Source organism: Natator depressus, chromosome 14 (assembly GCF_965152275.1).
Source record: "Natator depressus isolate rNatDep1 chromosome 14, rNatDep2.hap1, whole genome shotgun sequence".
In the NCBI taxonomy this organism is placed as follows: domain Eukaryota; kingdom Metazoa; phylum Chordata; order Testudines; family Cheloniidae; genus Natator; species Natator depressus.
Genome location: NC_134247.1, coordinates 15437972 through 15450601, shown reverse-complemented (window position 1 = coordinate 15450601; position 12630 = coordinate 15437972). Strand labels below are relative to the sequence as shown.

The 12630-nt window shown below is 42.9% G+C and overlaps 1 protein-coding gene across 2 annotated transcripts in view; it reads right to left on the bottom strand.

The window, feature by feature from the left end:
- Positions 1-6116: 6116 nt before the first annotated feature.
- SAP30BP (SAP30 binding protein) overlaps positions 6117-12630 on the bottom strand; it is a 57444-nt gene continuing 50930 nt past the window's right edge. The window contains exons 5-10 of one of the 2 annotated variants that reach the window (XM_074971488.1): positions 11757-11848; positions 11198-11258; positions 10509-10560; positions 9978-10036; positions 8497-8581; positions 6117-7281 (exon numbers count right to left, since the gene is read on the bottom strand). In XM_074971488.1, coding sequence (XP_074827589.1) covers positions 7100-7281; positions 8497-8581; positions 9978-10036; positions 10509-10560; positions 11198-11258; positions 11757-11848 — 531 coding nt within the window. In that variant the 3' untranslated portion in view covers positions 6117-7099. The remainder of the gene's footprint in view (positions 7282-8496; positions 8582-9977; positions 10037-10508; positions 10561-11197; positions 11259-11756; positions 11849-12630) is intronic. The other variant, XM_074971487.1, reaches the window with a different exon arrangement.

The window sequence follows — 12630 nt, the reverse complement described above, 5'->3', positions numbered from 1 at the left end:
CAATTTAATGTTCCCATCCAGTGATGCTGATTGGAAGTTACCAGCACTCAGAATTACCCAGGAAAGGAGATCAGCAATCTGTTCATTGCTGGTTTTTTAAATGGAAACGTGAACATGAGTTTATAATGAGCCATTACAAAAAAGAGTAATAAAAAAGTCAGGAATCGTATATTTTACAAGTTTCACATTGTTTCCATTGTCCCAGTGATACCACATACACTCCTGAGTCTTGCAATAAAAGGAGAGAAAACAGGAGTTCTAAATGGCCTGTAAACTTTACTGGACTTCAGAATGCCAAAAGTTAGTTGTATGCAATCCTAAGGAGAAGGGAGAACACTATGCTTTTGTAGTAACCACTGGCAAGGAGGGAGCGGCTGGAGAAAGACTATTCATGTGGGGCCAGATCCTCAGCTGGAATAAATCATTGTCGCTCCATTGATTTCACACCAAGGACCTCTCCCGCAGAAAGGATTGCACTTGAGTGGTTTCAGTGTGGGCAGATACATGTCTTACAGCCTCTACACTTGATGTTTCATGGTAAACCAAGGGGTAGCAGTATGGTAAGTTCCATCAGCTGCAACAGAGGGGCTCAGTAGGGCAAACAAGCACTAGAACGGGGAGGGTCTGTCTTTTGCATGTGACTGCAGAATGGGCAGAAACTGATAAAGTGGATTGAACATGGCTTCTAAGAAACGAATGAAGCAGCATTGAGATTTTTCATTAAGAGGTCCTTCCTTCTGTTGATTTAAGAGTTGCCCTTTTCATCAAAATCTTCTCTCTCCATGTCTAATCAAAGAGAAGACAGCACCTCTCGCCCAGCTGAGGCCCAGATGGGAAACAGCAGGCCAAGAGGAGGGATGCAAGAGGAAATATTTTAAAATTAGAAAGTGGCTAAATATAAAAGCCACACGGAAAGCACAAACTAAATACAGTGATTGAAAACCAGTTTTAAAGAAGGGAAGAAGCCACTTGCAACATGGATCATTTGCCCACATGAGAGTATCTAGGGTCCCTGTGCATAAGATTGTCCTATTGCAAACAACCCCTTCCCCCCCCACCCCCATTGTAGTGTCTCTTAATGAGTCAGTCTGCATAAATTTGCGAGAAAGGCTGCTACTGCATAATGTAAGGATGCCTCCTAGATATGGCAAGTGAGGGATTTTGAGGCAAAACTAAACTGCTTGTACTGGTAGACTGCTGGGATGGAAGCTATGCTATAGAAGGGCAAAGTTATTGGTGTTTTAGCTATTGTAGAAGAGGCCTGGTACACAGCAAGTCTAATTTTCTTTCAGTGCTGGTCTAAACCAGTGGGCCAAGGAAAAACAAGATTTGTATTACCAGAGGAAGGTGAGAAATTTCCTTGTGAAACCCCAAGTGCTTCAGAAGCAGTTTGCAGCAGTTTGTTTACTGGAGAACACAAAAGCATTAAAAGGTTTAACAAATGAATAAAAATTAGAAGCCATCAGCCTCTGTGGTTCTTATTTAGAAGAACAGGGAGAAAATCCAATGGCTTGTTAGAAAAAAGACCCTATTTAAAGAGGAACGGCCATAATTAGCAAGGCCAGGCAGTGGAAGATTCCCTGGTTCAAGTTGCAAGTAAGAAAATGCTGGGAAGAACAATGCTGATCCCACTAACGGGAAAGAGGGACCTTGCTGGGATCTCACTGCCCATTAGCCGGTTTTGACTATTAACAGCGATTTGCTTTTACACGAGAGAGTCTTGTAACCCCCTCCGGGAAATGCAGTTCTCTCCTGGAAGAGCGATGGCTCTGCCTACCTCGGCTCACAAATCTGTTGTTCAAGTGGAACCCACCCCATCCCCATTTCATGACCTTCTGGGCACTCTGCAAGGGACATCCATTTGATAGGTTTTTCTGCAGAGATCCGAGTGCTTGCTTCCCATGACGACAACGGGGTGGGAAGAAGTTTCTATAGGTGTCTGGCTGAATTACTGTTGAAATGATTACTCCAATGCTGCTGGGATTTGAAAGCACGCTCAATGGTGGGTAACGGCCTAAGGCCTTGGTGAGGTGGATTTTTAATTTTAGAGTAACCCCACAATGTTGGCACTGCATATAAAATAGAAAAAGGGATTGGCAGCAACAGGATAAAAGCAATAGCCTCAGGCTCCGCTATTTTAGGCTTTGAGGTGGAGCCAGCAAAGACTGCTCAACCTGCTTAGGTTAGAGGCCATATCTTGAGAACACTAAATGAAGCCCAGAGCAAAATCTCACACCCTTAGAACAACAAAGCACCTGACACAGAAACAGGGAGGGAGAGATCTCTTGACAGCAAGAGGCAGCATGCAGAGTCAGTCAAAAACCAAACACGTACGGGCTTGGAGGCAGGAAAATCTTCAAAAGCAAAGCTGACGCAGCGCAGAGTCTGCCAGAGATGACTTCATTCACCTGATCTATCAAGGTCTAAAAAACCCCAGTGACTGGCCTGCTTTGGTATACCCAAGGCCTTTGAATACATGGCTTTGGGCTAAGATAAACCCATGCAAACACAAGGAGCACATGCTTAGAGGGCAAGGAGACTTGAAGCCCATAGAAGAATGAAGGAGCCACAGATGGTGAATGGTACTAGCTATATCCCTCAGAGAGAGAGAATATGGGAGCAGAGGCTGATTTAATTGTCAGTGTATGGCAACAGTTTCCCCTGGGGAGAAGGGGTTAGGGAGCTGGCTGCAGCCTTTGTGAAAAGGCTCAAATGACTGCTAACATAGCATTGGGATAAAGAATGTTTCAGCCCTAGGTAATCAGTTCACATCAGACCAGGTTGGCAGTGACTGAAATTATTGCCATTTGTTTCAGTCCAAGCTAGTTCCCTTGAAGGGTGTGAATGCGTTCCAAAAGGCAGCCTCCTTTGTTAACAGCATCAGCAGACACGAACGATCAAATGGGCCCTAGGAACCAAAACGTGCTCCCAAAGATAGATCACATCTAAAGCACTTTGGCAGGGAAGCTTGCATTGTGGCTGGCATATTTCATCAGCACTACGTCACAGGACTGCAGTAGCAACCCTATTGTTACTAGCTACTGAGGTACTTTTGTTATAAACCCTATTTTTAAAAGGATGTTAGCTCCTGGGAAAATCGTACGGCTGAAATTCCAAGTGCCCATTCATAGGTTAAGAACCTTTTTATATTAAAATGACTGTTAAAAAAATCAGCTACTGCCCATGGACAATAGCTAGTTTTCCTCCAATTATGTCACTGTGCTGGTGTATGGAGCGCCAGCTCAATAGGTGCAAACTTGTTTATCTAGAGAGCTAGAGCCTAAAATAAATACATCCATGTTTAGGTCAGCTCATTTAACATTAACTTAGACAAAAAAGGAATGAACAGGTTTCCTATGCACAGTGCAGAGGAAAGAGATTTCTAGCCCATGTGAATGTGAGCTGTACAAATGACTGCCCTGACAACGGGGGGGGAGGGCGGGGGGGGGGGTGCGGCTTGGAATTATTACAGATGCTACAGGGAGAGAGGAGAAGCAGGAACATGGGAAGAGGAAGGGCGTGGTGGACAGGAAGTCTATGATGACTAAGACATTTAAAAAAAAATGAAAATAATGATCAGCACACTCTGTGTAGTGAGTGATTCATCTCCCAAACCTTTCAATAGTCACACTGGGTGACTGGTGTGTTTAAGCGCTGCGGAGCAGGCTTGGTACAGGAGAGTCCAGCTTCACATGGGCATTGGCAACAATGCTAACCTCTTTCCAGCTTTCCACCATAAGAGTCCCCTTTTCCTGCCACAAATCTGTTTCCTGGTGGCTTCCCAGCTAGGTTTAGTTTTGCATTTCCAGAAGCCCACTAGCAAAGAGGGCTTTATTAGAATAAAATATAGAATAATAGAATATTAAGAATAATACTAGCTCTCTCTGCTATCAGTAGTATGGAGAGGTGTTTGTATAAAAAAAACCACAAGAATGACAGCCCATTAGCTGTGACATTTTGAACCAACTGCACCACTCATAAGTGAGCTGCTTACATGTAAACTCATCTGAACTGATAGTCGTCCTTTTGGGATTGGGTTTCCACCACACCTGCCTCTGAGACAGCCACCTGTCCTAAACGGATAATGGACTGATAAAAAAATTAAAGCAGATCTACACTTATACCCGTGTGGCTTAAGTGTCTTCACAGATCAAACTAACAAACATAAAATAAGGATGATCAAGCCTCCTGGTTTAGGGCATACATTGGACAGATGCAGGAGTCAGGAAGGAGTTCCGACCATCAAAGTGTGAAGCACTGGGCAATAGACCTTATGGAGGATATCAGGTGGCATGATATAGACTAGATTGGCTAATGGTCTGATCCAATGTGAATAGGATTTGCCATTCATCAGGCACAGGGTGGTCACACAATTATCAGAACTGCACAAAGTCATCTTTTCCATCACAAGTGATGCTGATGTTTGGGCTTATTTGATGTTTTTCATGTTAAGCTGAACTGGTCCTTACCAGGTGGTTACACCCTCAGTGTTTCCATAATGAAAGTTATAAACTGTAATAGGAAGTAAATACACAAGCCGCAGTAGCTGGTACTACTGCTAACTCTCGTGTTACTGACAGCATATTGCCTCTTCACATTCCAGTGAGAGAAGATAAAATGTACATTCCCATTCTCAGACTCAACACCTCAGAGCCTGCTCCTGACAAACATACTTCAAGGATGCAGTTAGTTTACAGAGCAATAGGCTCCCCTCTGTTTATGACACTCTTCCCTCCCGGATTTATAGGATAAAGTTGCTGGTGCTAGAGCAGCATCTTCTGTGCCACCGGAGACTCATGAAATACAAAGCAACATTTAATTGCCATTATTCTGCAGAATGGGAGTTAGAGGAAGCTGTACCACTACATTTGCTTTGCATCCAGTTTCAGTGTTTCACTTTCAGCCAAGCTGTTTGGCACACTTAAAACCATCTACATTCACATCACACGCACACTTTGACAGGACTGCCCCTCTCGGTCTTAAACTCTAGGTAGCCCCTGTCCAGAGAGCCATACCACCTCAGAGTGGAGTTAACAAGGCACCTGCCATAGTTAGTGGGAATCAAGTCAGCAACTCTGTGCAGGGTTCTTACTTCAGTAAGAATGAACAGAAAAGCCACACCACCAACCATCCTCACATCAACTCATTCAGGTTTCACTTTCTTGGTATATCTGTAGTGCCACAATCCTATCAGTGCTCCAGTGGACCCCTGAATATTCCAGATAGACAAAACCTGACATTTGTCAAAATGATTAGGAAGAAAGCCTCTTCTAAGTATATCAAATGCAAGACAGACCCATTCTCCCTTCCCCCCTTTAAGTTATAAATTTATTTTAGGCAAGCTAGAACTTAAGAAAGCAATGAAATCAAGAGAAAACTTACATTTTTGCTGATCTATTAACCCCCTCTCTCGTCCCAATTTTTACCTCAATACAACCTGCAACATCTGGAATATTGAAGCTGAAGGGAACTGGTGTTTATTAATGCTGAGTTAGCAATCAAGTGCACTAAAAACTATCCTATAGGGACTGGTACAACAAACAATTTAGTAGTGATTTCTTCGAACAATTACAGCAGTGTAAATTATTCCATCCACCCACCCAGATTAAATGTATTTCACTGGCTTTCTAGTTGACTTTGGGCAAGTCGCTTCACCTCCTGGTAAAGTATTTTGAGAACTATGGATGAAAAGGATTCTACAAAACACCTATGTATTATTAGGGGCTGACTTCTGGTAAAATTAAGAAAAACTGACGCAAGTTTACAATCATCATAATTTTAAGAACAGTTGAGGTATCAATCCTAGAAAATGGGTTTTATAATGAAAGAGCTGAGAAATCTTTAAAAAAGGATATAAACACAAAGTATTTCCAGAAAATAGAATTTTGTCTGTTGATTGAGACCAAAGATGTTTCCATGATTTCTTAAAATTCCACAGGGGAAAGTTTTAAGGAAACACTCCCCTGCAGCATTTGCAACCCAGGTATCAACACTAGAAGAGATAATGATTTTTTCATTAGCTGGTCAGAGAAATGCACATAGTAAGATATGAAAAGGACACAGGAATTTTTAAATTTCCCATTTTTATAACGAAGAATTTTTAGTAACATAGGTAAGAAGGTCCCCCCCCCCACACAATAAAATTTAAGTTGACGGTATCCTTTTCACTACAGTGGAGCAAAAAGCGGTGCTGTGTGTTTGACAGTATAAGTCACTACATTATACATAGACACCATAGGCTTCTACATTAGGAACACTTTCCTCTGACGATCTGGTATCTGATCTTACTCCATGGTGACAAAATTTCTCTCAGCAGCTCTCTCCAAATGCACGCTCTGACTTCACAAATGTGACACCTACAGTCCAGGTTCTGCACAGGGGGTCTCCATCTCTGTAAGAGGCTAGCAAAACCTGACTATTTTATATCCAAAAATTCCAAGGCTTTTTAAACACCTGATTACTGAAATAAAAGCTACATGGATATGCACGTAGGTTACAGATGTGAATACCAATTGCAAAGAAATGAGTCTAAATTCATACATGTAGATTATACACTCACATCTCAGCTATGCTTACGAGCAAGGGTGCTGATCAGCCTTCTGTGTGAATTCTCTTGAGGCAGAGCATGTGTACGTGGGGGAGACCAAGTCATAGGGCAACAATCTTTAAAGCGTGGCCTGAGATGCAAGGGAATGACTGACATTTTCCCATTTTTTTTTTTAAAATTCAGATTTCCAGTAGGGATAAGACTCTCCAAGCCATAAAAGTAACAATACAGCACTTAAATGAGCTAACATTTACAAGCTGACACATTGCACACCACTGTCCTTCAGCACACTACAGAGGACTGGTTATTCCAGCAGTGACATGGGATTGAGAAACTCCTTTCTATGAAGGTCAGTCCTGTGTGCACACACCTGATATTCCTGCTTCCCCCACTTTCCTTAATGGGGTTAGCGGGGAGCACGTTGGGTCTGTTTTCAAGTCTTGCCATTTTGTATTGAGCGAATAAGAGTGGCCCTCTCCTTGTCCCCTTCAAAGGGTGGTGCCTTCAATGAGAATTCAGTCTGGATGCCCAGGTCAAGTCTCAATGCACTTGTCACTGCTTTGCTTTTTTCACTATGGTGCCAACAGCAGAGATAACTGTGGTTTTGGAGCCGCTTGCACTGGTGGTTACTGTGACAACAGCTGGCAACGTTGCAGTCGTGGTGAGGATGGTGGGCTGAGCTATTGTTGTTACCGGGATGGCGGAGTCCCACTTACTCTTTCTCTTTTGAGCATCTGATTTGGAATAACCAAGAGAGACTAGTGTTAACATTTACAGTCATTGGTATTAATGATCCCCCTCCTTCTCAACCCTCAAAGTGACATTGCCCGAGTGGACAGTATCTCCTCACCCCCTAGCTGAGGCAAGTGGAACTTGGTCAGGAAGTGTTGAGTATAAACCTACTGGAACTTTGAACCCTCAAAGGCAAAACTGAAGAATCCGCACTGTTTATGCCCCTGAACTCCTAGAAAAGTGACATGAGATTCACTCTCTCCCCCAACAAAGTAGGTTTGGTTTGGACAGAAAACATGGATCTCCCTATTTTATTAGCCCAGGGGTTCTCAAACTGGGGATCGGGACCCATCAGGGGGTCGTGAGGTTATTACATGGGGGGTCGAGAGCTGTCAGCCTTCACCCCAAACCCTGCGTTGCCTCCAGCATTTATAATGGTGTTAAATATATTAAAAAGCATTTTTCATTTTTAAGGGGTGTGTGTGTCACACTCAGAGGCTTGCTATGTGAAAGGGGTCACCAGTACAAAAGTCTGAGAACCACTGCATTAGCATGAGGTATAGCACTAACTGTTAAGAGTCATTATCCAAATTACAACATCAAGTTGTTCATCTCTTTTCCCAACCCCCTCCTCAGGCTCTGGGGAAAGAACTGTCAAAAGATACTCCCATCAACATACAGCAACAAATTCCATTAACCCCGGCACAAAGAAATCCTTCCCTACCCGAAGCTACTGCCAAGCCTTCCTACCAGGAAAACAGACCAGGAACCCCCAATCCCAGATAACTAATACTGGTAACACCAAGGCTACCAACTCCTGGCAATCTGCTTTCTTTGGGCTGGTCTACACTACCGCTTAAGTCGAAGTAACTTGAGTTACTCAGGCATCCCCTCCACCAGCAACGTAAGTTACATCGACCCAAGTGCTGTCCACACAGGTGCTATGTCAGCAGGAGACGCTCTCCAGCCGACACAGCTTCCGCCTGTGGGGGTGGAGTAATTATGCGGACGGGAGAGCGGTCTCCTGTTGCCATAGCTTGTCTTCACCAGATGCGTTACAGGGGTGCAGCTGCGCCAATGTTGCCCAGTAGCGTAAACTTGTCTTTGGTGTCAAGGGGATGGAGAACAAAGGGAACTTCGACGGTTTCTGGGTAGCATGAGCGGCAATCCCCACGATTACGATGCAATCTAAGTTTGAGGTCATCGCATGTATTTACCTCCAACAGCAGTGCTGACTGTTGTGGTAGTGGTGGATGAAGCATTTGTTGTTGTGCCCTTCTTAGTGCCAGTCACAAACTCGATCTAGAAGGGGGGGCGGGGGGGGGGGAGAAAAGAACAGAACAGATGTTAATATTTATGTCGTCTTCCCTCACTACAGAGTTCTTCTTTAGATCCAGAATGTTGCAAGGTATAAAAGAGAATGTAGGCAAGGTAATATTTTTTTATTGAACCAACTTCTGTAATAAAAAGATATCACCGCACCTACTTTGTGTCTCATACATCCTGGGACAAAGACTGCTACAACACCTCAGCAAACAAAGGATACAAATATTTATTGGGCCAGTCCGCTTAACATTATGATGTTGGGGAGAGAACACACATGGTCCTCACTCCAAGTACTCCAAAGCGGATCAGTTATAACCATTATGAAGATGTGTAAACATGAAGATTCTCCACATGCAGACAGATCAAAAACTTTGGTACCCTCCTTAACGGACAGATCAGGACTAGGATCCTGGTCAGTACAGACATATTCTTACAAATCATTTCTTCAATGAGAAGCTGAGATGAAAAATAAAAGCTGTCTTAGAATGCAAGTCCCCACACGCATGGTTTACAGAGACTGCGCCACAGAAAGAAACCTAGCAACAAGAGCCACAACAGTCTGCAATCACATACCTATCAAAGGAAATGAGGGGGGATAGTCACAGGTGACTGTACTGCGGTGCATAAAGCAAAACAAAAGGCAAACAAAGAGATGGCTATTAAAAAAAAGTTTGCTGCAAAAATGTACTTGTTGCCAAAAAAGCATTCTACAAATCTGAAGCGAGATCTTGTTAATTAACTCTTTGGATATGATTTCCTAATGCCAGCCACTAATCCAAGTGCCTCACCATTTGGGGGGGTGTGGGTGATGTGAAGTGCTCCAGAGCTATATAGGTGTTTTAAATGCATTGACTCAATTTCCTAACAAGCCAAGACATTTTCAGGTATCGAGGGGTTGATATGGGTCTAGATACAGTCAAAGAGGTAATGAGAGAAAACAGAAGCCAGGCCTGAGTTCAGTGTGATTTGCTGGGGAAATTAAGCTACATTAGGCTGTGACACTAGAGGCACAGTGTGAAGACTAAGGAGATAGTAGTTATTTACAGAGTATTGTTTATCTTGTATTTGGAATAATGGGTGCAGTTATGTATGCTCTGATTTAAGAACATTGACAAAACTGGACAGGACTCAAGGAGCAAAGGCAATTGGGCCTGGAGGGAACTGACCTACAAGGAAAGGCCAAAAACCTAAATCTTGTACAGTCTGGCAAAGAAATGAATAAGGGGAAGATGCCAGAACCGTCTAAAAATACCTCATGGTCAATACAAGGGATAGTACATGGAGGAACATGAAGCAATGGAATGAATTCCAGCAAAGAATGAATAAAGGCTGGGAGATTGATCTCTAAATTCCATAATTCTTGATTTATTACCTTTGTGCGCTCCTTCTTGGCCTTTTCCAGTTTGTCCATTTCAATCTTCTGTGCTTTGGCTAAAAAAGGTTGATACAAGAAATTATAAAAAGCAGGAGATTCACAAAAGCAGCAATTCATCTCCACAACTGTCCCCTCCCTCTCCAATCAATGGACAAGGTCCCACATACAGAAAACTATTGAATCAGCTGTGAAATAAAAAACTTTCTATCAAGGCAACATTCCACTTATAATTTCTTCAGCCTCTTCACTGCAACCAGAGCCTGCTCGTATCTCAGACCAACAATTTTAAGGGAGGGACTTTCCAAACTAATGGAAACTCAGGAAGTTCTAGGTCTGTCCAGCCAAACTGGACTAGTGCCTAACCAGAATGCGGCCGGCATGTTCTGACTTTCCGTTCATTTAAACGGGTGTTCAGTTAAAATACGGTTGCTAAAGTTCCAGCATGATTCAGTAGCACTGATAAAAGGGATAACAGCTGTAGGAGTGATCAAAAAGAATTGAAAGAAAGAAAGATATCCTTAAGATTACCTAGCGCCTCATAGTAGGAGTCCTCAGACCACCCATGAGGGTCAAACATGTCCTGAGAGAAAAAGTTCAAACAAGTTCTGAAATAATGTTAAACAGCACGACATACAAAACACTTCATCATATACTTCTATTAAAGTACCACAAGGAAGAGCGGGAAATATTCAGTACAGCTCTAATTTCCCCGCTCCTGTATCCCAATCAGACATAAAAAGGTTCAGATGCAGTGCAGCTGTAGCTGCATTGGTCCTAGAATATTAGAGAGTCAAGACGGGTGAGGTAATATCTTTTATTGGACCAACAGAAGTCATGCCATTTCAGTGAGTGACAGATGCACTGAATAGTTCTCATTGCAAGTTGACACTTGTTTTCCAAATTTGTGCCTCCTGAAACACTGACAGGCCAAAATAGAATTTTACCTATACCACAACAAACCTCCAAATTAGCTGTCCACAGCCACAGAATTCAAAGTCTATATCACAAAGCTACAGCTACTGGGGTTCACTGTTACACAAAGCACATTTTATTTCAATGCAACTGGAGATCAAACAGCAGACAGATCTCTAGCTGACTAGTTCTGTCATCAGCCCTGAAGTATGAAGCCCTAAATGACCTGCCTGAGAAAGAGGACAGAACTGATGAGAGCTTCATGCACCCACCCCATCTCCCATGAAATCTTTCACCCTTCTTACCTTGGGATAATTCGTACCAAGTTCGTCGATTGCACAAAACTGGATCAGCTTTTCATAGATGCTGAGACAGAAGAACAATCATTAGTTTATTTCTAGCTTTCCCCCTTCTTTCTTCAAGATTAAGATCATCAGGTTTGTTGGTACAAAGAGGCTGGTGCTCCATTTCAATGGCCCAGGTGAAGAATCACCAAAAAGAGTAACATTCTGAAGACCCATGACCACCACCACAATATGCAAAACATACCATAAACCCTGGTTATTCCTCCCCTCAACTAGAGATTCCTCTCCTAACCCAAAACATACCATCCACAGAATCGTACCTGAAGCCCTACACACCTGCTTTTAAAATCTGTGTTTTAGTTGTGGTTACATGGATCTCCAGAGAGTCTCAAGCACACTCATTTCTGAGATGTTTTTCTAGATCCTCTTGAAGATTTCATGAGCAGTAACAGCGTCTATTGCTTGACATCCCCAATTTCTGATACGGCTCTAATGGCAGGGAGGATGACTCGTGGGATTAGCTTTCCTGCGGAGTTGTAACCTCAAAGGGAAAACTCACCTGGGATTACGAAATTCCTTCTTCCTCTGAATGATGTAGTTCATGTCCATGCCCTCTTTCATCTTCCTATCGTACAACTTTTGAATCTTATCCTAGATAAAAAAGAAACAGTGTAAGAGTCAACACCAAGTAGTAACACACAGGTAGGAGATATTCAATATGCACAAACATGGTTGTCTTATTTCTGCATAGTTAAACCCCAAATGGCCCTCTCCCACCTTAGAACAGTAATTTTTCAGAGACAGGAAGGCTGAAGCAGGCACATCATCTGGGCTAATCTGCAGTGACATTGACTCTTCTCAGACTCAATCAAAGATCACTCTTCCCTCCCTGCATAATCCACTATACAGTGTGGGCTATCAAGCTCTTAAAGGAGCAATGGTGCCTCCCTGCTTTGTAGGTTCACCTAAGTCTCCCTGCAGCAGCAGTGATGGTAGAAAGAGTAGTTAAACAAAACAAAGCAAAGAAAATTAAAACCCCATCCTGCTTGTTTTCAGCTCCCAAGGGAAAGAGAGATGGATTAGTTCAGTGGTTTTCAAACTGTGGTCCGTGGACGACTACATCTAAGATTTCCAAAGGGGTCTGCATCTCCATTTGAAATTTTTTTATGGGTCTGCAAATGAAAAAAGGTTGAAAACCACTGGATTAGTTCCATGAAAAGGTTTTGTTTCAGACTGTTTATGTTATGGTCAACATGCCAGCAACACACTTGGAAAGAGAGGGAAATGAGGGAAAAGTACCTCTTTTAAGGGGGGGGGGAGGGGAGGGGAGGGGAGGGAGGTAGGTTTTTTTTTAAGAGGAAAACAATCCCCTACCCCCCAGTCTTAATACTTTCAACTGAGTGTAAAAAAACAAAACAAAACAAAAAAAAACC